This window comes from Bemisia tabaci, chromosome 7, assembly GCF_918797505.1.
Source record: "Bemisia tabaci chromosome 7, PGI_BMITA_v3".
Lineage (NCBI taxonomy): Eukaryota > Metazoa > Arthropoda > Insecta > Hemiptera > Aleyrodidae > Bemisia > Bemisia tabaci.
Genome location: NC_092799.1, coordinates 21,396,685 through 21,422,140, shown reverse-complemented (window position 1 = coordinate 21,422,140; position 25,456 = coordinate 21,396,685). Strand labels below are relative to the sequence as shown.

General features: G+C 42.6%; 1 protein-coding gene across 1 annotated transcript in view; it reads left to right on the top strand.

Moving 5' to 3' along the window:
* The window catches only part of LOC109029692 (T-box protein H15), an 86,949-nt gene that overhangs the window by 41,257 nt on the left and 20,236 nt on the right, over positions 1–25,456 (top strand). Inside the window, exons 4-5 of the mRNA XM_019040274.2 lie at positions 6,172–6,445; positions 9,109–9,273. Of these exons, the coding sequence (XP_018895819.2) occupies positions 6,172–6,445; positions 9,109–9,273 (439 nt within the window). The remainder of the gene's footprint in view (positions 1–6,171; positions 6,446–9,108; positions 9,274–25,456) is intronic.

Here is a 25,456-nt window from a genome sequence, read left to right as displayed (position 1 = left end):
CCACGGAGGCTACTTCAAAGTGGTGGATCGCTGAATGCAAATCAAACGGTAATTAAGATCATAGAACGATCGGACGGACTCAATAAAGAAATTCGTAACAGAGCCTCGTTTGCAAATAAAAAGCTCTCGCCGGGACAGAGAATAAAAAGGAAGTGTTTTTATTGGACTTTTTGATGTTTGGAAAGAAGGCGGCCTCCGTCGCGATGCCACGCGTTAGGGACCGAATTTCGAATTCATTCGTGGAATGAAATCGATTTTTACATGAGCCTCGTGGCTCGTTTGACTCTATACTTTTCAGGACTCACATTAGAACTGAACGAGTCGAGAAATGTGGTGATTTCTGGTTCGAGGCGGCAAGCTAAGCCACGCCTGTAACGAATCCACCAAGATTATGATTTCTCGAAATAAAAATAAACTATTCATGATTCGAAATGCGTGCTTTGCTGGTGTAGGAAAGTCATTCAAACCCGAGTGTGCGCGGGGGTTCATTAAAGCGACTACCGTGGTGTTCGATAGCCGAGCGGTGCACGAAATTACCGTAAAAAATTGTCAAAGAGATCCTCGAGAGCGTCTTACGTTCAGTGGCGAGGCGTGAATGATCGATTATCGATATTTCCCCATTTGAAGCTATAGTAAAGGATCGATTATTAAGGCGTTCGTTGCGATCATCCTGTTTATCGATCCTTTTTCCTAGGTTTAAACGACAGATCAATCGATGTATCGCAAAGCACTGCGTCTTGCGTTCTACGTTCCGCGGCAAAGTTTTTACGAGCTTCGATCGCCGAGTCCCCGAGTGAATGGGCCGATGCGGCGTTGCGGATTTTACGGAGAACCGAACGGAAGACTGTGGAGCTTAATCGGGGAACGGCAACATTGGGCGACTGGGATCCACGTAGAGGTGGTCCATTGATTAAATTATTGGTAACGGCCCCCAACAATCAATTTTCGATACTTTGTTCCGGCCCCACCATGGCTCCTGGTAGCGAGGAATGATCTTCTATTCGGTCCAGATCCGTTGGGAAAGTTACGCCCCTTGGATCGCTCTTTACCGATCTCTCGGTTTTCTCCGGCACACAATAGATCGAGTCGATCAGAGAGGTCGGACATGAAATTTTTCACTGAAACTGCAAGTTTTGATATTTATGTCGTCAATTGTTAAAGGACTCAATGCACGGACCCCCCAAATTTGCCCGTTTCAAAAGTTAACGAAATTCATACCAGTGATAGAGAGGCACTTCCGGTCTCCAAATCCGGGGTTGGTTTAGTCCCCAGCCCCCCGAGTGCGACGTTGCCATTTTTTAAAGTTGAAACATGTTAAACCCCATAACTTTTGAGCAATTGAAGATACGAAGGTGCGGTTTGTTTGAGTCGATAGAACATAAAAAGAGCTATCATTTCGTATATAGTTTTCATCCATTGTTGCCAAATTTACCCAAAAATCGACACTTTTTCGATTTTTTCAAGGTGCAAAAATACGGTTAACCTAAAAAAGTCGGTATTGGGACACCACGTAGGAAAATAAAAAACACGCGTAATTAAAGCCCTTAATGTGAGCTTTCCAACGGTATATCGGTTTTTCCGGGGAAACGATTCTATCGTGAGATACAGGCCTTCAAAGTCCGACTTGGCGTACTTTTTGGAGGTCCCGCGTCATTCGCACCTCAAAAAATTAGTATTGTGAACGCTGGTAAAAAAACGAAACTCACATGTAATGAAAGCTATTTATGTGAGCTTTTCAACGGTATATTGGTTTTTCTGGGGAAACGATTCTATCGCGAGATACAGGCCTTCAAAGTCCGACTTGGCGTACTTTTTGAGGTCCCCCGTCATTCGCACCTCAAAAAATCAGTACTGCGCACGTCCATAGGAAAATGAAAATTACATGTAATGAAAGTCCTTTGTATGGGCTTTCCAACGGTATATCGGTTTTTCCGAGGAAACGATTCTATCGCGAGGTACAGGCCTTTAAAGTCCGACTTGGCGTACTTTTTGAGGTCCCCCGTCATTCGCACCAAAAAAAATCAGTACTGCGCACGTCCATAGGAAAATGAAAATTACATGTAATGAAAGTCCTTTGTATGGGCTTTCCAACGGTATATCGGTTTTTCCGAGGAAACGATTCTATCGCGAGGTACAGGCCTTTAAAGTCCGACTTGGCGTACTTTTTGAGGTCCCCCGTCATTCGCACCAAAAAAAATCAGTACTGCGCACGTCCTTAGGAAAAAGAAAATTACATGTCATGAAAGCCCTTTGTATGGGCTTTCCAACGGTATATTGGCTTTTCCGGGGAAACAGTTTTGTCGCGAGATACATGCATTCAATGTTCACTGTAGCGGGGTTTTTAGGTACCCTGCGCGGCTTGTTTCTTCGCCCATCGTGATGGTGCAAGTCCCAGGTCATATTAAATAAGACATGAAACAGGGAACTAAATAGACAATTTTTCGATCTTGTTTATCGATTCCCTGCCTCGGAAAAATCGATGGTGTCAAACAATGAACGTGAATGAAAACACTCAGAACGCATAAAGGGTGCAAGAAAAAAGTCGCAATCTCAGGGATTGTGTTATATAGGGGAGACATGATACATAGAAATGGATCCGTTGTCTCTGAGATTCCATTGAAGTTTTATGTTTAATATTCGTTTAAAATTTGGTAATATACAGTTGGCAGTATGTGTCAGGTTCGTCTCTATATCTGCATCTCTCTCTGCATATCTGCATCTTTCTCTCCCTGCTCGCCGCTGCATGAACGGCAGCCTACTTTGATAAGAACTCCCCTGTTTCATGTAATATTCAATAGGACCTGAACCGCTACAACGAACATTCAAGGCATGCATCTCGCGACACAAATTTTTCCCCGGAAAAGCCAATATACCGTTGGAAAGCCCATACAAAGGGCTTTCATGACGTGTAATTTTCTTTTTCCTATGGACGTGCGCAGTACTGATTTTTTTTGGTGCGAATGACGGGGGACCTCAAAAAGTACGCCAAGTCGGTCTTTGAAGGCCTGTATCTCGCGATAGAATCGTTTCCCCGGAAAAACCAATATACCGTTGAAAAGCTCACATAAATAGCTTTCATTACATGTGAGTTTCGTTTTTTTACCAGCGTTCACAATACTAATTTTTTGAGGTGCGAATGACGCGGGACCTCCAAAAAGTACGCCAAGTCGGACTTTGAAGGCCTGTATCTCACGATAGAATCGTTTCCCGGAAAAACCGATATACCGTTGGAAAGCTCACATTAAGGGCTTTAATTACGCGTGTTTTTTATTTTCCTACGTGGTGTCCCAATACCGACTTTTTTAGGTTAACCGTATTTTTGCACCTTGAAAAAATCGAAAAAGTGTCGATTTTTGGGTAAATTTGGCAACAATGGATGAAAACTATATACGAAATGATAGCTCTTTTTATGTTCTATCGACTCAAACAAACCGCACCTTCGTATCTTCAATTGCTCAAAAGTTATGGGTTTAACATGTTTCAACTTTAAAAAATGGCAACGTCGCACTCGGGGGCTGGGGACTAAACCAACCCCGGATTTGGAGACCGGAAGTGCCCCTCTATCACTGGTATGAATTTCGTTAACTTTTGAAACGGGCACATTTGGGGGGTCCGTGCATAGAGTCCTTTTGAGGGGCGATTCTCTATGAAAATTTTACGAGAAAACCAATGGAACCATTTTTTTGTAAGACCTCAAAATTTTTTAAAAACGGAGTAATGAACTTTTAAAGTTTCCAAACTTTGTCCTACCTCTCCCATTGACTCAATCCACTGTGCGGCAGTTCGGGACCAAGTTGAACAGAAATCCACTAAGTTGCATTTTGAATAACATGGAGTGGAAAATTTTATCATGTCCAAAATTGAAAGTCGAGAACAAATATTTTGAACGAGAAAATAATCGTTACACGTTGTCCTGAACAATTTTCTTTAAAAGAACTTCTAATTCCGTGCTCTCGGTTCAAGCTTGATTTGATGTGGTGCTTTGTGGTTTTTCCTAAACTCGGTTCATTTTATCTAACGAGAGGGTCTGATTAGAGGAATGGGTCTGTCACAGATTACAGCTACAGCGCGATAGGACGAACTGCTCTTAATGGATACTGCAAGGAATTTTAAACTGATGGATTGAGAAATCTGTATTAAATTATGTCTTTACTATGATATAGTTTTGAAGCATGAGTCTCAAAAATGCGCGTGCGTGATACTGAGTTTATGCCTCCCGAGACGCCTTCAATTTTATACATATGCAACACGGCCATCCGTCGAGCATGAATAGATGCATCCAGGCCCCTGACATGAACTCGATGAACGTAGCGCATGTGAGTGTGAAGGAATTGGAAGTCGGTTCGCCTACAATTTTCCGAGTATGCAACACGGACATCCGTCGAACACGAATAGATGCATCCCGAGTTGATTGTTCCTCTGCACAGTGAACGTTACCGTAAACGCACTTGAAGTGAGTGCAACATCTTCTTTTCGACTATGCAACACAGACATTTAGTAGGCGCAGACGTTGTTTTGTGAATTCCGTGATTATCAACGTCAATTCTATTGTGGTGATATCTTCAGAATCAGAAATCCGACGTATGAGTATCCAAGCGATTTACGCAGCCATCGACAGATAATATGTCGCCGATAATCTCACTGTCACCAAATTGAAATAAAAAACCTGCAAAAATTTGAGACGTCTTGTTACAGATGTAGTTGCGCGTTTTCTGCCACAATTGTTACACGAGTAACACCCATGCCTTTTTCCAGCACTACCTCGCTGATTGCCTTTCACGCGAAAACGTCCCACCAAACAGACTTCGTTAACAGCACGTATAAATTTTGGCAATACGTTTGCGAGCTAAGGTAAGCGTCACTGCACGGCGGGCGTCGAGCATTTGGGCGTCCATTCCGAATCTTCACATAAATAACAACCTCGCAATGTTGCCGTATCGAACCGAACGCGAAATAAAAGAACCCGCCTACCGAATTATTTCCTCGAATAAACGAGATCCACACCCTCCACTCGCGAATTAAATAATCTTCGCGACACCGAGATGCCGAATTTTCCAAAACCCAACGTAGCAATACTGAGGTAAAAACGTCGGGTGAACATTTAAACGTTGCCAAGTTTCTTCTAAAAAAAGATTTATTCTCACTTAAAGTTATGGATATATTTTTTTGGTATTCTCCACAAAAATTAGATCATACTGCTACTAAAATTCTACGAAAATTTTGAAGGGAAGTGTGCGCAAATCAGCAAGAATTTATGTTTTTATCTGCAGGAGCCCGGCAACGTCTAGGTGTTCGTGCTATGTTTTTCCTGAGCGCGTCCCAACGGTTCCCGGGATTTTCGGGCGATTTGGCAGGGGGGCGGGTGATTTACGACGGGACCGTTTTCAGCATGGCTGTAGGCTTTGGCCCTCTGCCCGCCACCCAGTCCGCCACCTTCGAGCTTTGGAAGCTCCCGAGAAACCTGCCCCGTCTCAGCCCTCACAATTAACTGCTCCATTGCCCCAAAGTTAGCCCCCTCGCATCCCCCCAGCCCCCACTCCACCCCTCCCTGCCTCATCCCGCCTGCACCGCAGTTAATCGTCTTGTCTTTACCCTCGGACGCAGCCACCCCTGATATCGCATCTGATTTTCGCATCCTGCTGCTGCGTATGAGAAATAATAGGGGTAAGTCCCCTGGCTTCTACGCGGTCCAATCCCGAGACTACGCTCCCCGGGCTATACTTGAAAAATTTAAGTAGAGCAGCGGGCCGATTATTGAAATTGATAGACAAAGCTATAGACAAAGAGGATATAGGAGGTATCGTTTGTCTTGATGTAGAGGTGGGCTCTTAGGATAGCGTGGGCTATCCCCTCCATTTTGGCCTCAACTTGAGAGCATTTTTTGAGCTTGGGAGTTGATTTCAGAGAAAACCAGTGGCACCATCGTGTTTCTCGCGAAATTTTACCTAAGAATCATCAGTCAAATCGCAAATTCCTCACACATGCAACATCTCCATTCAGCATTTCATAAGTTCACGCTCACTTTTTTTACATCCAGAACGTCAAATCAACTTCACTTTTTTTTCTGTGTCTTTTTGCCCCATCAAAGGGTTCTAGCAGACCCACTGTTTCCACAAGTGCGTTTAATTTTCGTTCAAATGTTATCAAAAGTGTTTTTTCCGCATGTTGCAGGCGGATGTTTCCGACGGTGCGAGTGACTTTCGGGAATTTAAGGCCGGACCAGAGGTACGCGGTGGTGATGGACATCGTGCCAGTGGACAACAAACGGTATAGGTACGCCTACCATCGGTCTTCGTGGCTGGTCGCCGGCAAGGCTGATCCGCCGGCTCCTCCTCGGCTCTACCAACATCCTGATTCGCCCTTCACCGGCGAGCAACTCACTAAACAAAATGTGTCCTTCGAAAAAGTCAAACTTACCAACAACGAGATGGATAAACACGGACATGTAAGTGACACTATTAGAAACAGATTCCACTCGACCTTAATCTCTGGAAATTTGAAAGTCGGAGCATGGATGTGCCAAAATCCCCCTTATGTCTACTGACAATGAAATTATAATCTCTATGTTAAAAAACTCATGTCTATAGATAAACAAAAAAACAAGGAGGAGCAAATACGCTGATGAGTACATGATAATTTTACTTACATTAATTTAGCCGAGTGAGCAAGCAAGTAAGTAAGTAAGAGTGAGTTCGTAAATTATAATGTACTCAACGTATTGGATTCTCCTCTATCTTATGTCACGCTGTTCACCTCAGCATGTCCCGACATGTCTATATATGGCTGTACTGTAGATTCTTAAGTTACTAAATAAACAGGAATAAAAGCCAAATAAACTGAAAAAAAAAGTGACACATTAAATTGGGGCATGTCATTAACGGCGAGCAAGTATTTCTCTCATCCTGGAAAGGTTCTAGCCGTGACTTTACAGTAGAGATACACTTAAAACGCTCCTTCATTTGAGGAGCTTGGAGGACAAGACGCACAAGTGCAATTTTTGAAAAAATTGATATTTTAAAGATTTCAAGTAAAACTTGTCATAATGCATATTCTGTGAAAAATTCGCTCCCAAATCCTAATTTTTATTCATGAAAAAGTCAGTTTGAACTTTCTGTCCGCGCGCAATAAGGATCCATGTATTTCGAAACTTCAAATATGTATATCTTAAAATAGCAAAAGCTGATGTTATGCGCCTTGTCCTCCAAGCCCCTCATTCATAACCCACATATAATTGAGCAGCTTTCCGGGGGAAAAATAAAACTAGCGTTTTGAGAAAATTGCATCTGAAGTTTTACTCATGACCGTTTTTCATTCTAGAGTGTATAAACTTTGATCTAAGTGCCCAAGTTCCGATGCAAGTCATCGTCATTGGCCAGAAAATAATAATTAGAACTTTAGATGCATTTTTTTCAATGACGATTTTTGATACGGGCCGTTTTTCCGAAAAGCCATTTAACTGTGAGAGTAAACCTCAAAAAGAGTCTAGGAGCCAAGAGCCTTTTTTCCCTTTTATTGAAAACCGCAGAGTTCCATCGACTCTTTAAAATGAAACCCGTAGACAATTAGGCGTCTGGTAAAAGTTTTAGTTTAAGCTCGTAAGGCTCGTCTTCGTAATACAGCATTTTAAAGTTCATATTATTAGGATTATGAGCGTAGAAAATTGTAGGTCGATCCAACACAAGTGCTAACTGATATTTTTCCTTAATTAAGTCTTCTGTGGGTGGGAAGCCATTTTTAATGGGTTGTGATAATTATGACGCTAAGAAAGCCCATTCGAGCTACACTCACGGTAGGAATATTTTATCCCGCGAACATTATCCCAGAGGTTAATTGAACCAATATTAATACTAATTACGCTAAATGCTTAATTAAAACGATGCATTTTTAGCCGGTCCAGTTCTTCCGTGCAACAATTTCAAGTTTGAAGTTTTGAATTATTATAGTGATAGTATTAATTTATTCCATGAAATGGCTGAAGCTGAGCGTGAGTGTGAACGTAAAAAATAAATGGCGCGTAATGTTGGTGTAAAGTATGGCCAGATTCTCCACGAGTTTATAATGTTACTTAACTGCTGGTTTGCTGAGTTTTTCATGGACGCTAATTGAGCATATTCGTGGGCAGGGTTCTAATGAGAGATATTCAGTATTTGGTCCCTGGCAGCTTAATCTAGCATTGTTAGCTGATTCCGATAAAAGTTGCCTCGAATAACATTATATTCGGTCACAAACAGTTGCAAAATGTATCTTGACATCTTGCGTATGCCTTAAATGCGGGGCCTGGAGGACAAGGCTCAGATGTGCAGATTTTGTAAACATTGAGATATTAACGGTGTCAAGTAAAACTAGTCTTAAATAATGCATATGCTGTGAAAAATTCTCTCCCAAATTCCAATTTTTAAGAGTCAAGAAATTCAGTTTGACATTTCGTTCCGCCATAAGGATCTATGTAATTTCAATACTTAAAGCATTTATTTCTCGAAATAGCAAAAGCCGCACTTATACGCCTTGTCCTCCAAGCCCCTCATATGTGAACTTTTATTCACATTTTATTTCACAAGTCATTCTGGAGACTTTGGGCCATGCGCTGCGAATGTGATCGAATCTAATCCTACTAAAACACGAGAACACTAATACCAGTAGACTTCACGACACTTTTACTTGATTTTTAAAACGGTGATGTAGTAACTGTAACTTTCGGCAAACCTAATAAAGACAAGAAGAGTCCAGTTGATAAGTCATACTATTTTGCGCGATCACCGATCACAGTTTCGTTGTTTCAAGGAAATTTTGAAAATCAGCAACTCGACATACTGCACTGACAATCTCGGGAGAAATGTTGAATGAAAATCCAGATGTTGCCTACCTTTAAACAAAATGTTCATTTTCATGAAAAATGATGAGCATTTCTCCTTGAAATGTTCAAACGCACAAAAGTAGAAAGGGCAGGATTAAAATTCTCTGGAAAATTCAAAGAAAATATTGGTAAACGTTCTAAAAAAATCGATTTGTATCGAGAGACATTCAGTAAATTCTGTATACATATGCTACGTCTTCTCTTAGAGAGAAAAAAAATGAGCCTGAATGCAAATTCACTTTCCTCTGTTTCAGTTGGTGCTAAACTCAATGCATAAATATCAACCTCGCGTGCATATACTAAGAAGAACTGAATCGACAATGACTCAGCCAATCGTTGATTTAGAGCAAGAAGAATACAAAACGTTTATTTACCCAGAAACTATATTCACAGCGGTCACTGCGTACCAGAATCAACTCGTAAGTTATCTTTTGCCGATACTTTTTCAACTAACTTTTAACCGTAATCAAGTATGTCTATATCTAAGTGATAATTTACTAGACTCTTTAAGATTCTCGCTGCCGACAATTTTGCGTTGGCTACTACATTTCATTAGAATCATACATGGCCGTATAATCTGTTAGCTACCACTGGGCTTTCCTATCCGTGCAGCGGACAGGAAGAAAGGAAGGCTGGAGTGGGGGAAAGATGATGGAGGCAGGGAGGAGAATGGGATGAAGGCAGGCGAAAGAGAGAAAGAAAAGTGTTTCCTCATAGTCTGCACGAAGGTTTGATGGTTTCTTGGAGAGGCTCAGCTATGAAATTGCAAAACTCGAGCAATTTCTCATAAGAAAATTGATGAATGGCACCCCTATTCTTCGGCGCCTAATCCGGAATCAAAGAAATCTCACTTAGCGAGTGGAGCCCATAAAACGCAGCTGTAACAAGACGGGGTGACAATGGGGGCCCCGCGCGCGCCCACGGCGAACAGCGACGCACAGTGGGTCGGGTCAATAGGAGAGGACGGACAACATTTGGAAACTTTGAAAGTTTATAACTCCATTTATACACAATTTCGAGGTTCTGAAAGTGGTTTCATTGCTTTCCTCGTAAAATTTCCTTCTCAAAGCACCCCTTGAACTTTAAAATTTGACGAAATAAACATGGAAATTCGCAATTTTAGTAAAACATTTCATGACCGTCCTCTATTGTTGACTCGATCCACTGTGCGGCGGTCGACACAGAGACATCAAACAGGAACACGAGGTGACGAGGGGCCGGGGAGCAAACAAGTCTCAAACGAAATTATTACGGAATCGGGTCTTACAATTCCTGAGGCATGTGTAAGATGAGCAGATGAGGGCGCATTGGGAAACGCGTGAGAGGGGCGCAAAGGAGTAAAGGAAGACCAAGAAGGATAAGGAAAAGAAGCAGAGGAAGAAGAAAAAGGGATAAGATGAAGATTGAAATTAAGAAGAAGCATTGAAAAAGGAATATGAGGATGATGAGGAGACAGGGGAAGAAAGATAGGAGTAGAGAACATGGAGAGAATGGAAAGAGAAGAGGCGGAACTAGGAGAGGAAAGAGAGGCGGTAGAGAGAAAAGGGATGAGGAGGAAACCAAAAAAGAGAAGACGAAAGAGATAAAGAGAAAAGAAAAAGAAGAAGGAGAAGAAAAATAAGGCGAGGAGTACGGAGAAGAGAGGAAGAAGATGAAGAAACGGAGGAAAAGAAAGGAGAGGAAAATAGGAAGGAGAGGAAGGAGAAAAAAAGAGGTATAAAGGGTATAAGATGTAAAAGAGGTGGAAGAGATACTAAAATATGGAAAGGAAGAAGAGGTAGTAGAGGAAGAATAGACCAAAGAGGTAGAGATAGACGAAGAGGAGGCAGGAGAATGGGAAAAAGAGGAGAATTAAGAAGAATGAGGAGCGGCAGTTTCTTTTCCTCAGTCCCTCAGTCTTCCTTCTTTTCCTCTTCTCCTATCCTTTATCTTCTCCTCTTACGTCTCTCTTCCTCTCCTCTACTACCTCTTCTTCGGGTCTGAGACCGCTCTCCGTCGGGCACTTAAGCGCGGCCTCGTTAAGCCGAGTCGGGTTTGAGAGACCCCGAGTCCGTCAAACAAGTCTCAAACATAATATTATGACATTATTAAACGGGGAAGGAAGCCGCGATCCGCGCCCGAGCCGGGGGAAAATTCATGAACTCAAAAAGAAAGACGAGGCGGTTTTTTTAACCCCCGCCCCCGCCCTCCCTTCGAAAGCGCAATAAATAACTTCTCGTCCTCGGAGACGCGGTTTCGGATTCGTGGACCCCGGGGCGGGGGGTCGAGGGAGGGAAGTCCCCCGAAATAGTTGACGACGATAGTGCGCGGGGCGAGGATTGATGGGAGACCGTTAATTGCCCGGGCTCCGTGTGCGGTCTTGTAGCGGATGAGGTGCGAAAAATACGCGCCCCGTCGCCTCCCCCCCTCCCGTATTGACGGCGCGGGAGGGGGGGGGGGAGTTCGCGGTAGACGCATATGCACCTAGCAATTTGGGGATCCTCTTTTTCGGATTTTTTTAAAACCGCTCCGCTACAGTGTAGATTGGTCGTGAACCCGCGATGCGTTAATCATATACTTAATCAAGCTCGTGGGAGGGGGAGGGCGCTGTGGCGGGCTCCCCCCCCCCCCCCCCCCCGGTCGAAGCTTTCGAAGTGATTGATGCCAATTAGAGGCGCTTCCATAAGTGTTATGTTCGGTTTGCAACAGTGAATGTGAAGTACACTGGAAAAAAAAAAAAACACATTGGATTTAGAGTCCAGACTCTTGAAAACATTGACAAGAAAAAATACTCTTGATTCAATCAGATTTTTGCTTAAATCAAAAGGAAATCCGCTCAAATTAAGAGGCTTGGTTCTTAATTTAAGCTTAAATCTGATTGAATCAAGAGTATTTTTTCTTTTCGATGTTTTTTTAAGAGTCTGGACTCTAGATCTAATGTGTTTTTTATTCCAGTGTGCTGAAAATATGCTCGGCGCTTGCTGGCAATAAGACCTATCGAATATTTATCCATAAAGTCATCATTACCACAAGGTTCGAGTCTAATCCAAGCGCACAAAGTCACGTTTGGGGAGAAAATGAGCTGCAGAAGTGATTTTGTGTTTAAATAGTCAAAAATCTTCTCCCGTCAAAAAATCGACGTCGATACAAAATATTTCAACGCAAAAATAGTTGTTGAACTTCGACCTTTATCCCGGGCCTTGAAACCTATATACCTATCGATGGCTAAAGTACAAAACCACTAATCTCCATTGCGATGTTTCACAATCTCTGCTCCTATTTTTCTCTGAAGAGGAACAAGTCATCTCCCAAGTAGCAGAGGTTGCAACAACTTGCAACAAAATCGTTTGATTCTTGCAACTAAAAGATTGATGTGCAGATTATACCTACTCTTTCCCCCGAAGGAGCTTACATTGTCGGAACTAGTAGATATGTTTCAACTTCAAAGTATTGCTGGTTGCCTACCTTTAGATTTTAAACAACTTAAGTGCAGCAATTTTGCAATCTCAGCAGCACTATCCTACCACCATGGTATTTCTTAACAAATGCAGCAAGCGAAACGTATATTTTTAAATCCGTCGTATTTTGCTCCCTCAAAGTACTTTTTTTTTTTTTTTAAATTCAAACAATGTTACCTACCACATGACAATACAAACAATTTCATTACATTTAAGAATAAAAAGTATTAGAAATACAACACTGTAGGAATTTCTCTCTTTACTGTTGATTAGACTCGAAATACCTGGCGTACAAAATACTATATTTGAGTTTACAATCAAGTTATAACGTGAGTGGTCAAGTGTGGGTTGTGGCCGGTTTGGCAATCCGGCCTCCAACTCCAAAATGAAATATTTTCCACGCGCACGACTTTTTTTACACACTCGTGGTGGCAGCAATTAGCGACAGTTTTCAATGGCTAATCCTGTCATTTATAACTTTAATTGCTCTTTTTATCCTTTAAATCATCGTCGGACGAGCCTCGCACTAATGGGGCAGCATTTGCGCGAAATTCCCCGGAGAACCTTCACGCGAATCGGTACACCCCCATGGCGACCCCCTCGCCCACCGCCCCCATTTTTATGTCAAACAGCGGTTTCAACCCTAATTCGCGCCCCTCCGCCCTCAAGCGAAACCTCAAATGGACGTATTCATGCTAAAAGGAACTATGTTCTACGCATATCCTATGCACATAGTTCCTTTTGGCATAAACGCGTCCAAATGAGGGGGGACCCGGAAAACAGATCAAGGATTTATTCACAACAAACGTCCATATTTAAAATAATCGCTCGCCCGTTGAGTCAAAATTGCAGCGAGTTAAGTTTTAATCAAATTAGTCGCTCACTTGTGATTTAACGTCCGTTTTTTGGGGGATGGGCGCCGTTTTTGAATACGGACACATAGGGAGGATGTGCAATTTTGATGAAATATGAATGGGCGCAATCGAGTTAAACCTGTGCGGTGCATGGACCGCAGTTTTGCAGGATCGTAATGAGGTTACATTATTGATAACAACTGTTTAAAGCGTCCGCCATAGAAAGATTAATAAATAGGTAGGTATGTAAATACAAAATACGTCAAGAATGACAGCAGTGCGTGGAATTATCAAATGATGCAGTTACACTGCCTTGAAAATGTGAATACAGACATCGCAAAGGGAAGTATTCGCATCTTCATCCGCGCTTTTCGTTATTAAAGATGAAATTAAAAACAAATAACGCAAAAATAAACATATTTAGTCCTCTTCCAAATCTTCCAAAGTGTCCTCCAGAATCCACTAAAATTTGCGGTTCCTTGGTGGTCCCCCTGATAACAATTGGCGATAGGAGCTGCGTTTCAAAATACCATAGGAGTTCTCATAGCCGACTAAAGAAGGCTATTGAAAATCATATAGCTGGCTGTAGAAAGCGGAGCAAATCATATAGCCGGGCTTTACGAAGCTATAAAAAAGGATACGGTCGGGCTATAGTTCCTATCGCCGGGCTTTACACTTCATCGCCATTGGCTATAAAAGGCTATAAGAAATTGTGTAGAAATTCGTGTGCTTTGGAAATTATTAAGTTTAATACGGAACTACCTTAGCATTTACAAAACACACATTATATTTTCCTTTAAAACATATTTTTTTTCATCAATTAAAATGAGAATAATCCATACAGAGTGTGCGACCATTTCAAAATCATGAGTTGAAAAACGCTGACTCCGCAAGATTAAATATTAGAGCCCAACACAAAGCGGAGCGGCGACGCACTGGCGCCTACAAACCTAACAGGAATACTTCACGCATTGCGCAATGCGTGGAGTATCCCTGTTAGGTTTGTAGGCGCCAATGCGCGTTTCGCGCTCTCTGCCGGCCCGCCGCGCCGCAGCGTGCCACGGCATCTGAAGCAAGTACTTCACACCAGAGGTATTGCACAGAACCATAAGAAATTGAAGGCGCTCCAACATTTTGAGAATGACAGGCATCCTTCAAAAGTAAGGAGCATTCCTCGCAAAATAAATCAAGATACAACGGCACAAAAAGAGGGCGGTAGTCCAAAAACTAACTAAGTCCTGGTATCCGTATTTAGTAACGTTTAGCATAAACTTAATCGTCTGGCTGTTGCTTAGCTGCCATCGGCTATAAAAGGCTAAAAGAAATTGTACAGCCGGCTACAGAAGCTATTGGAAAGCTTACAGCCGGCTTTAGGTCTATGGTATTTTGGAACACCGACTCTACTGCCAATTTTTACCAGGGCCACATAAAATTATTCAGATTTCATGCTGGATCCAAAGAAACAAGGCATTTTACGCTTCAAGTGGTCCCAGACGACTTACCCAAAGCTCAACAACTATTTGAACTTTGATTAAAATTGGATGAAATTTTATGTGGAACACTGGAAAACGTGAATTTCCGTGGAAATTGGCATTCGGACTTAGGTTTGGGCCTCCGTCCTGAAGCTTGAAAGTACGAGTACTGCCTACACACAAATATTTCTGTAAAACACGCTAACAAAATGGCCCGAACTGTGTGTAACAAGATGGAGGAGTGATGCTTGGTCCACACCATTTCGCGAGGATAACAAAGCCAAAAAATTCCAACAAATTTTTTGCTCTTCTTAGTACCAGTACAAGACTGAGGGGAGGAGAGTTGTCAGCTCAGGCAGCTTGCATTGGAATATTGAAATTTTTTTGGAATTTCTTGGTTATGCTTTCCTCGCGCTATGATGTGGACCCAGCACCATTTCTCCCTCTTGTTTCTGGTAAACATAACCACGTCATCAAAAAAAAAGAAGAAAAAAACCTGCAAAAGTTCAAAAAATCTCGAGGTTCCGGGAGTGGGCCGATTTTGGCCCTTATCGCTACCTTTCCTCTAGTTGTTTCTGTTCGAAAAACCGCAGAACAATTGCCTTACCTCGATTTTTTTTTCAGTGTAATATAAAAGATCTGAAAGAATCAAACGCTTCTTGCTGTAGGACATATCCATGTCAAACCCTCCACCGCGAGGGATCACACGGATCCCGCCAATTTGAGCTTCCAGTCTAATCGTCTAGACGATGCATACAGAGCCGCGCTGCAGCGCTAAGAAGAAACGCCGTATAAGCAACTGCGCCTTGCCAAATTTCTCCCGATAGAAAACGAATTATTCGCAAACATTTTTGATTTCATGCCTTTGAATTCTCCCAAGTTTTTTGTTCGCAATTCTATCCATCGGCTCTGAAAATTTCAAGGAACAACATTCACAATTTTTTTCGGAAATAAATATTTTAACGGGGGCGTTTGGTAACATTAGAATGCCCATACGTTGTTCCTCCTTAAGGACGGCAGCGCGGCAGGGATTGATCGGGGGAAAAGTGAAGACGTGCTGTCGTTGTCGACCATTAGTTGCGAATCAGTGCTCTCCGGAGCTAAATTCAGAGAAAAATGCGAGATCGGTGGAAGGATAGCCGCGGCGGGGGATGGGGGGATGAGGGGGAGGGGGCGAGGGGGAGGATTGAGAAGTAAGTGTTAGAAATAATAGGCCGTAATGAATAATAAGATCGAGGCTAGCCCCGGCAGATAGGCTACCCTGTAATTTTCGCGCCGTCGCCGTCAGTGGCGAAGCGCGTATCATGAGATATCGATTGTTCCCCGTTTAAACCTATGGTGACGAATCGATTGTCAAGGTGCGACCCTCCTAATCGATCCTTCCTCCTAAGTTCGAATGGGAGTTGAATCGATGTATCGAAAAGCACGCCGTCTCCGTGTCGAGGAGCTGCGGAGCTACAGCGTCCCGGCTATCAATTATACCCCCCTGATTGCTTCATTTAACTTTTGCTCTTCTCTTTGCTTTATGCGTTACCTTCCACACTTCGCCTGGCTTCGGGATGCGCTTTTTTCCAGCCGCCGCGCCGCGCCGATCCCCATCAGTCAAACAGTTCAACAATATTTTTGTTTCGCATCGCTCCCCCCCCCCCCCCCCGGTTCCCTTTAATTGTTCTACTTAATACGCCCGGGTTTCCCTATGATATTTCACGGGAATCCGCTCTCTACCTCGTTGCCAACTTTTACCTTATGTACAGGTAAGATGCTCCATTCAAAATTCGAGGGAGAAAATATAGCGTTGAGCGAACTGCGTGCCGATTATTGAAATTGCTAGACAAAGCGATAGACAATGAAGACAAACTGAAAATATAGCGATCCTATGGGAGGAGGTGGGTGGCTGCAATGGGCAAAAGGGGTAAGTAATGGGCTCACCGATGGCAACCCACGAGAGACACTGTAGTTAGCCCCTTAGTTATAGGAAACACCCGTTTCAACCGATGAGATTGCTCCATTCTCCCAATGTCCTCTTTGTCTATTAATTTCAATGATCAGCCCGCTGGTCGTATTATATCGGGTCTTTTAAAAAAGACGGTTTAGTAGAGAGATGAATCTGCACATTAAAGAAAAGTAACCGACATTTTGTGTTAAAATGGTAGGTAGAACACAGAATAACCTATGGTTAATATCTTTAGTTAGTTTTTTTGTGGGTTATATTGATCCTGGAGAGCTTCTCAACCGGGAGTTTTTTGGAAAGCGTCTCTATACACTTGAATTATACAACAACAACAACAATGGGTTGTTGTATGAACAATGGGTCCAACAAAAACTCCAGAGATGAAAAGACATACTCTCCTGTAATATTATGGTGAAATATGGAAACTTTTGCTTTCGGAGATTCACTATTTCTTCATGGACGATTATTTACACAAGGCAAGTCATCGGCCTCCTCAGTGACTTTTGATTGACTTCCTCATTGTTGGTTGAAGAACATTGAGTGATTTTGAGAGTCCAGGTCGAGTAATTTTACAAGGAGAGCATCAGGAGCTGTAGTTGGCCATCGCATAATTCGCGCGTAAACTATAGTGCTTGTGGCAGTGGCCTGCGCTCCAACCAGTTCGCCTTCAAAACTATAGCAAGCAATTTGAGCGGCTCATGAGCAGTAATAGTTGCTTGCCATCGTTTAGCCACGTTTATTTGCATTCTGAATCATTCACGCGTCAATTGAGTTTTTGCATACGTCAAGGATTTGTGATTTATGTATCTTTCCACACGTAAAATTTCACGAGAAACACGATGGTACGAAAACACGAATAAGAGGCTCTGCTTAGTTCGCCAAAAACGACTTATTTTCTTGCCTAGTATTCAACAAAGTGATGGAAAAAGGTCGCGGTACTTTTGCAAGCTGAAAGTCTAAGAAACAACAGCCAAAATCTGACAACAGGGATTCAAAACGATCATAGTCCTTTAAAGGAGTTACTTTTTTCGGATTAGTGACTCTTTCGCTCTGCCGCAATCGCTCGACCAGAAACAATGACGACCATCTAACTACTTAGTTTTGTTACAACTTATTTCAGCACGGGGCTCCTTTATTGCCTTTGCGACGGTGCCGACTCACCGAGAGGACCGTGGAAATCGCTACATCGTCGAGAGAGAGCTTGTTCGAAGGCGGGAAGCGCAACAGAGGTGCATCGCTGACAATCATTGCTTGGTTATTAACCGCTGCACTACTCTGCGAAGCCACGATTCCACAAGCGGCTTGCGACGTGAAGTTAACTGCGGCAACGGATACAAGGATTTTTAACCTAACCTAACCTAACCTATATCACTGGTAAAAAAAACCTCTTGGTTCAAGAGTGCAGTTTCTTGTCGCCGGATTTAAGAGTCTGGACTCTTGTTTCAATGCAAAATCCGCTTGAAACAAGAGTTCAAGACTCTTAAATCCGGCGACAAGAAACTGCACTCTTAAGTCAATGCACCGTGGCATTGGTTCAAGAGGTTTTTTTTTTACCAGTGTAACCTAAACATCTACGGCCCTAGACGATGGAGACGCATAGCTCATGCACGCCGCAGGAACTTGCAAATCAAGCATTACTTCTTATGTAGTATTTCATGAAAAACACGGTGGCGCCTCTGGTTTTCTTTAGAACAAAGTCTCAAGCTCAAAAAAAGCTCTCGAAGTTAAGGCCATAAAAGAGCAGGTCGCCTACGGTATGGTTAAAGTCCCCTTCCATTTCCAGTCAAACCCTCCATCTACAACATATGAGGAGCAAATACATCAGTAAAGTGGATGTTTTTGCAGCCTTTGGATCCCATTACAAATTAAAGATCTTGCTGACGTATCAGCTACCTAGATATTTTTACGTATGGAGAGTTTGACTGGATATAAAGGTGGACTGTCACTGAAACGCAAGAGATTAGATCCATCCATTATGTGGTCTCGACTTTGAAAGCTCTTTAAAAGCTTGGGAGTTTGTTTCAGAAAAAAAAACAAGTAGCATCATTTTTTTGTCGCGAAATTTTGCGTGTGAAAAATTGGAAGAGTTCCATTGATACGCCAATGACATAGAAAGAGAATAAACGTCTTAAACTCAGATTAACTACAGAAAGCGGCTATTACTGCTCTTAAGCCGCTCAATTTGCATGCTCAAGGAAGGCGAACTAGTTGAGATGCTGAACATTGCTCTGAGCCCTCTAATCGATGCGCGAATGATACGGAAACCGAATGAACGTTCTGATCGTGGCCAACCTACGGCAAGCAACTAAAACAGCTCCTAAGCCACTCATATTGCCTGCTCGAGTTTTGAAGGCGAACTGGTTGGAGCGCTGGCCACTGCCATAAGCACTCTAATTGATGCCCGAAAGGAAACGGCGCGTGGTGCGCAAACTACAGCTCCTGCTCTCCCTTTAAAATTATTCGATCTGGGCGCTATGGAGCGTAAGACTTAAATTTAAACTAACATTTAAGACAGGACAAATTCAGCGTGCAATTCCGGCATTTCAGTACATAAAGGGAATCTAGAGCGCGATTCCCTCGGCGCGGTCAACTCGGCGTCGCGCTTCGCTTGTGGAAGCGTGGCTCGAGGGAAACATGGCGCTTGAATCGATTGCCCGAGTCCATAAATCGTCGCATCGATGCGCAACCAATTTGCGCGCCCCGCGTTTGAGTGTGAACTTGTCGGGGTTGTTCCCGAATGACCGCAATTAACTAAATGGGATGACCCAATAGTTTGAGAACACCGCCGCACCGCCGCACGGCTACGCTCAACTGCTCCGAAGAGCTTCGCAACTTAAACATTGCTTCGATGAAACTACATTGAACCTGGTACAAAGTGGCCTCAGCAGGTTCATCGTTGATGTTCTCGTCCGTGTACTTTTGACGTAAGGGTTCAACTCTACTCCTTTACTTCGGTTCCTCAGCGCTGTGGAGAACGATTTGATAGTCGATCGATCAACTGTTCGTTTTAGGGTTTTAGGACATTCCTTAAGAATTTTCTACTTCTACTTCTTCGTCTTCTCCTAATGACTTGGGCCTAGTCTCCGCGGGTCGTTTCACGGGATTTGTCTCAGGGAAAAATCCCACTTACGAAGTCGGGAAAAATATTGAGTCAATCAATATTTTTTCCAGTACCAAGTATGGTCCCTCTACCCCTAGGACTAACTGAGAGAGGGAGAAGAAGTTAAAGCGAACTATATACGATATTTTGTTGGTAACTCCATTGTTCGTGTTTGTTTAGTTAAAATGATGTATCTAATTGTCAATTGTGTTAATCCCGGTTAAACATTCGATTTTTACTAACTTTACCTTCCCGCGCAAACTTGTCGCAGGATCGCATGAGCCTCGTCCCGTGGAGATGGTAACTGGGAAAAATCCCAGAAGTTTCATTCTTGCGATTCGAACTTGGGACAAATCCCATGAAAACGTCCCGTGGAGACAAGGCCTGAGGCATAGCCGTGTTTGTCAGGCCATCCAGTATCGAGCACAATAAACTATATATAAGTATTAAAAATCTAAAAATCGCCAAAAAATAAACTCATCAAATCAATAAAAACAGCATAAAATCGTCCATTATCCTCAGGAGGAGAGAGCCAGCTTTGTGCCCATCTCTTAGACGGTCGTCCAGGTAATCTTTTCCCTAAGGGTTGTCCGGTCGCACAAACTTTCGCAAGAATTTTCAAGCATCACATTGCTTTATTGCACGTCAGGTACGCAAAATTTGAAGAGATAAAGAGAAAGATAAAGATAAAAAGATAAAGAGAAAAAAGTGGGCAATATTACTTTCGGACTAATTTTGCAAATAAGAATTACTATTACTGCCTCGTTTTAAAAACAATATATGTGCTTTTAGTTTTTCTATGCGGATACGTGATTTTAGGTACGGGCGAGATTTTTTAGTTCCTCATTGTATAAAATGTAGTCGTTTTGATCTCCTCTGAGTCTTCTCGAGAATCGGTGCGGAAATTTTAAGTTCTTCCCATCTCCTTTAAAACATTGTGGTTTTTCCTGATTTCCTGGTCCCTTTACATCTATGAGGGGGCTGGTGGATCCTCCAGGATTTCTTCCCTATGACGTCTTCAATCACCTGTTGCTTTTGATATGTTTATTCTCGGTTAATTTTGTCTGTTTTCGGCTATTTTCGGTATTTTCCTGTTGTAATGTACTTTATCCCAGATTTATCAGCGCGGTAAATTGTAAAAAAGGAGAACAAAACAGTCAAGTGTTTTCAAGCCGGAAAAACTGAAACCTTTGTTTAACGAACGAACCGGACAAATTCTGCTGAGGGCTTAACCGCGTGATTGTTATCACAGTAGTAGGGTTGCCAGCCAGAGATACGCTCGAAAAAGGGAATAAATAATATTTTTTAGATCAGAGGGGATAAAGAGGCGCGAAAAAAATGGGAATTTTCAGCTAGGGATAGGATAAACTTTGAGTGATGCGAATTGATAAGCCTTGGTGCGCAGGAGCAGGGGTAGGGGGGGCAGCGGGATAAGAGGAAGGGGGTTTTCGATGAGGGCTCTGGATTACTCGATGACGCGTGGAGATGTATGCACGCTCATATTGTTGACAAGTTGGCCCATTAGTGCGAGTAGCTGTTGGGAAGGCTTAAAAAGTAGCTGGACGTGGACGTGTATACGTATACGTATCTAACGAAAGTAGGATTTGGAGCCATCACGCAGCTGTCGATACGACTGACCACTTTCATCCGCATCTATCCTCAATTTCCATCGCGTGTCACTGGTTTAACTTCCATTTTTAAGTTGGGCCATCAAGCTTCTACATTTCGCTCCTTCACTATTGCCAGATCTAGACGCGACCGTCGAGTGGAAAAAAATTGCGTCCAAATGCTTATATTTATGCTCCAGCCACAATTTATTGGATGAAATGGCCACCCTGAAAAAAAAAAAACACATTGAATCTATGGTCCAGACTCTTAAAAACATCGACAGGAAAAAGTACTCTTGATTCAATCAGAATCTAGCTCAAATCAAGAACCAAGCCTCTTAATTTAAGCGGATTTCGTTTTAATTCAAGCAAAAATTCGATTGAATCAAGAGTATTTTTTCTTGTAAATGTTTTTAAGAGTCTGGACTCAAGATCAAGTGTGTTTTTTCTCTAGTGCATTTCCAATTAATTAGAGCTGCATCTGAACTCTACCTATGGTTAGACCGCAACACTTTGCAGCTGAATCCTAATAAGTCATGGTCCATTCACAATTACTTAGAAATGGCCTCTTCGTCGTCATTTTCTAAGTGCTCTTTTATACAAGTATTTATTATTCTGAGATTATGGATGATTCGTAGCGCGTAGTGAAATAAAGGGGTGCAAACAGGTCGAGACCTCCGCAACTTTCTGCAAAGCGTTAGATTTTTGCAAAAAAAAGTCAACACTTGATTAAAATTTTTTGACACTATTATGACACCTTTAGTTTTCACAATCGATGCGAAGCTCTCATTGATGTATGATGGGATACTTTTGAACGCCCTGTGTTTCCTTAAAAATATAAAATACGTTTCAGCAGGATATTAGGGTTTCAGGCACGAATCCTCAAGTACGTATCATCAGGTACGTATCACGGGTTGTCATTCAGAGGTGGGTAAGTGCGAAAATTGCATAGTTGCACGGAAGACAAAAAACAAAAAAATGAATGGAAAACTTTCTCGGCCGCCACAATCACTTGGACGCGTCGATAATTTTATCACTACCTCTCGATTGAGAGCGATTTTGGATTGAATTTTGCAATTAGGAACTAACTTTTCCGGCGCATTCATAAAAGCATCTATCTGCATATAACCAGTAGCTGCTTTTGTTTCTGAAATAAGCCAGATGCCGTAGTCTCTCAGTGCAAAATGGACTACATTTTGCAACTACAATTTCTGGCTCAGATAAGAAAAAACGTATGTACCATCAGTATTCCTAGGCATATAAGTGTTTTTGAAGATGAGCCAGAATTTATAGCTCCGAAAAGCAAAATGCAGTTCCAATAAAGCCTGATGAGCAGTATCAGCACCCCTGTCGAAATAGGACGCGTTTCCCATTAAATGACTTGAAATTTCAAAATTTTCAACAAATTTTCAGTCTGATGTGGTGGTTAAACGTTGCGTTAAAGTCCGTATCTACCTCTGCGACCATCTCGAGGACGACAAATGCCTGTCGGTGTTGTTGAGGTGTGTGCAGTTCGGACCATCGAGTTAAAATTACCTCTTCAATGAGGTGTCCAGTCCAAGCGCGGCTCGGAGATTTATTCCAAACGTCTAATTTGCTCGGGTGATTATGATGAGCCCGATCCAAAAATAAAGTTTAAACTGTCACAATTATTGCGTATCGAGGAAGGTGTTCCTCAGGTATGCTGATCCTCGGCCAAAAGTCGATTGATCGTAAGCGCGGCACAATTCATCGGCCAAGACTTGGGCGTAGCGAAAGGTGAAGCGCCACGTTGCCTACTTTCCCGAGTCGGAATTCATTCTTGTAAATTGTTTCGCACACTGGAAAAAAAAACACATTGGATCTAGAGTCCAGACTCTTGATTCAATCAGATTTAAGCTTAAATCAAAAGGAAATCCGCTCAAATTAAGAGGCTTGGTTCTTTATTTAAACTTAAATCTGATTGAATCAAGAGTATTTTTTCTTGTCGATGTTTTTAAGAGTCTGGACTCTAGATCCAATGTGTTTTTTTTCCAGTGCACTGTTGAAATTTTCTCAAATGAGTTACAAAAGTGCAAGCTCGTGGGATCCCTTGCAGCAATAACTTTCATAAAAAGTTGAAAAAAACTCGTAACTTTTAAGATGATAACTTTTATAAATAATGATGATGATTGGAGGCCGTTTGAGGTATTTTCCTAAGCGATGTTACAAGCTGTAATTCTGGAGTCAAAAAGTCTTTAAAAATTTGTCGTAGTTTTTACCACTCTAAATGTTTGTCAACCATGGCTGAAAGTTTTTTGAGAGTATTTATTGACCTTATTACCTTATGACTTGAACAATGTATCAAAAGTTCCTCTATTTCTACAGTTTTTTTCAAATCCATTGCTGTATCATCGTTTCCAATTTCGCCAAACATAGTGCGGCCGCCGCGGTCGGCGCGAGACGCATATTAGCGCCTACAAAGGTAGAGAAATACTTCACGCTTTACGCGTAACACAGTGCGGTCGCAGGCACTGCGCTAGTCAGCGCAGAAATCATGTTAGCGCCTACGAGAGTGCAGCAATACTTCACGCATTGCGCCATACACAGTATTTTTTGGGGACTTTTTACGAATATTTGAGGATACGTAAATTTCACCTAAAAATAATCCAAAAATTTTCACGAGCATTATTTTTAACAATTACTGCGTTAAATATTTTTGAAGACCACAGTGGTTTGTATAAAATGCGTTCCTAGAATGTTTCAAAATCGACGAATCTCGCAAAAATGAACCGTTTTTGATAATTTTCATGTTTTCCGATGAGCTCACGCTTTCCTACAAAAACATTGATGAAACTACCAAGAACAAATAGTGAAGGCTGTTTTATCTGGTCTCGAGCAGGAGATTTTTTATAAGCACCCGTATAAAGGCTTTTTTATGACTTCTACACAAAATTACTTTTTCACTCCAGTTTTTGGTGAGCATTAACTATTGATTGCAAGCTCACGCTCAGTAATAAGACTTCCTTCAAAAGTTTCCTTCAAAAGTGCCTCAATCGGAACCACAGTCCCCTTCTCGCAATGTTTGGGGGCGAATCACAATTTGTTCTAAATTTTGAAGGACGGATTCAGACAAAAATCATACAAACTGGCTGATCTTCACAATTCATAGCGCTGAAATCTTCCATGATTTCAAAATTCAAAATCCGAAATAGAGAGGGGTTTCAGGGGTCCAAGAGGGAGGTTTTTCCCAAGCTTTTGACCCTCAAAGATCCAAGACCGATCCAATCCCTGACCAATAGTACTCTGTCCAAAATTTGATTTGTAAAGGTCCAGTTACACGATCAAATTGAGCCATCAAATTGGGCCTCTCATTGGTTGCATCCTCACCTCAGGCCTTTTTCCGCCAATCAGAGCTTCAGTTTGATGGCTCGATTCGATCGTGTACCTAACTAAACCTGAGGAGCCGACGATCGGGCAACAAGGACTATCGCAAACGAGGAGAAGCGCGGGTGCCAACCCAATGTGTCGCCACATTAGCACTCATTAGTGAGTTAGTTAGCCACCAGAATGCGCGCGAGGGCGCGACGCCGGGGCCGCGAGGGGCTCAAATCGTCCGCGGAAGGTCGTCGGTCGCGCGTCCCACCCAAATTTACTCGTTGAGCCCGACACATCTATCAAAGCCCTCACCTGACCCCCCCCCCCCCTCCCACCGGTCCCGTGGCCCCGCGCCCACTCCCGCCGACTTTTAATTGCCATGCTCAACTAAATATCGTCGCTCCTCTGACGTAAGGGCGTAACTCTACCCGCGCGTGAGCCCTGAAATGCGTGTAGTTGAATGGAGAGAAAGGCTCACGTGGGGATTGACGTACGCGGTTACGCGAGAGGGACGTCGATATTTCTTCGACTTCCACAACTCACCGCTTCTGCCTGCGCTTTCGCGTCGTCCGCGGCGGTTTTTGACGAGCCGGCACGCGGGCTATTAATGAGCGGTTGTAAATTTACAGATTCTGTCGTCTGTCGTGTGCTCGGATAATGATCGCTCAGAGTATGGAGGGAGGGCTGTCCGGAGGAGAAGTTTAAAACAAAAAAACGAGCGTGTCACTTTTGCTTTAATTGGAGTGCAGATTTCGGTTACGTTTGTTTTGCGCGGAGGAAACATGGAGAAAAAAAAGGAGGAGTTTGCATCTTGAGGATTGTTTACCCCGTGACGTAGGTCGGTA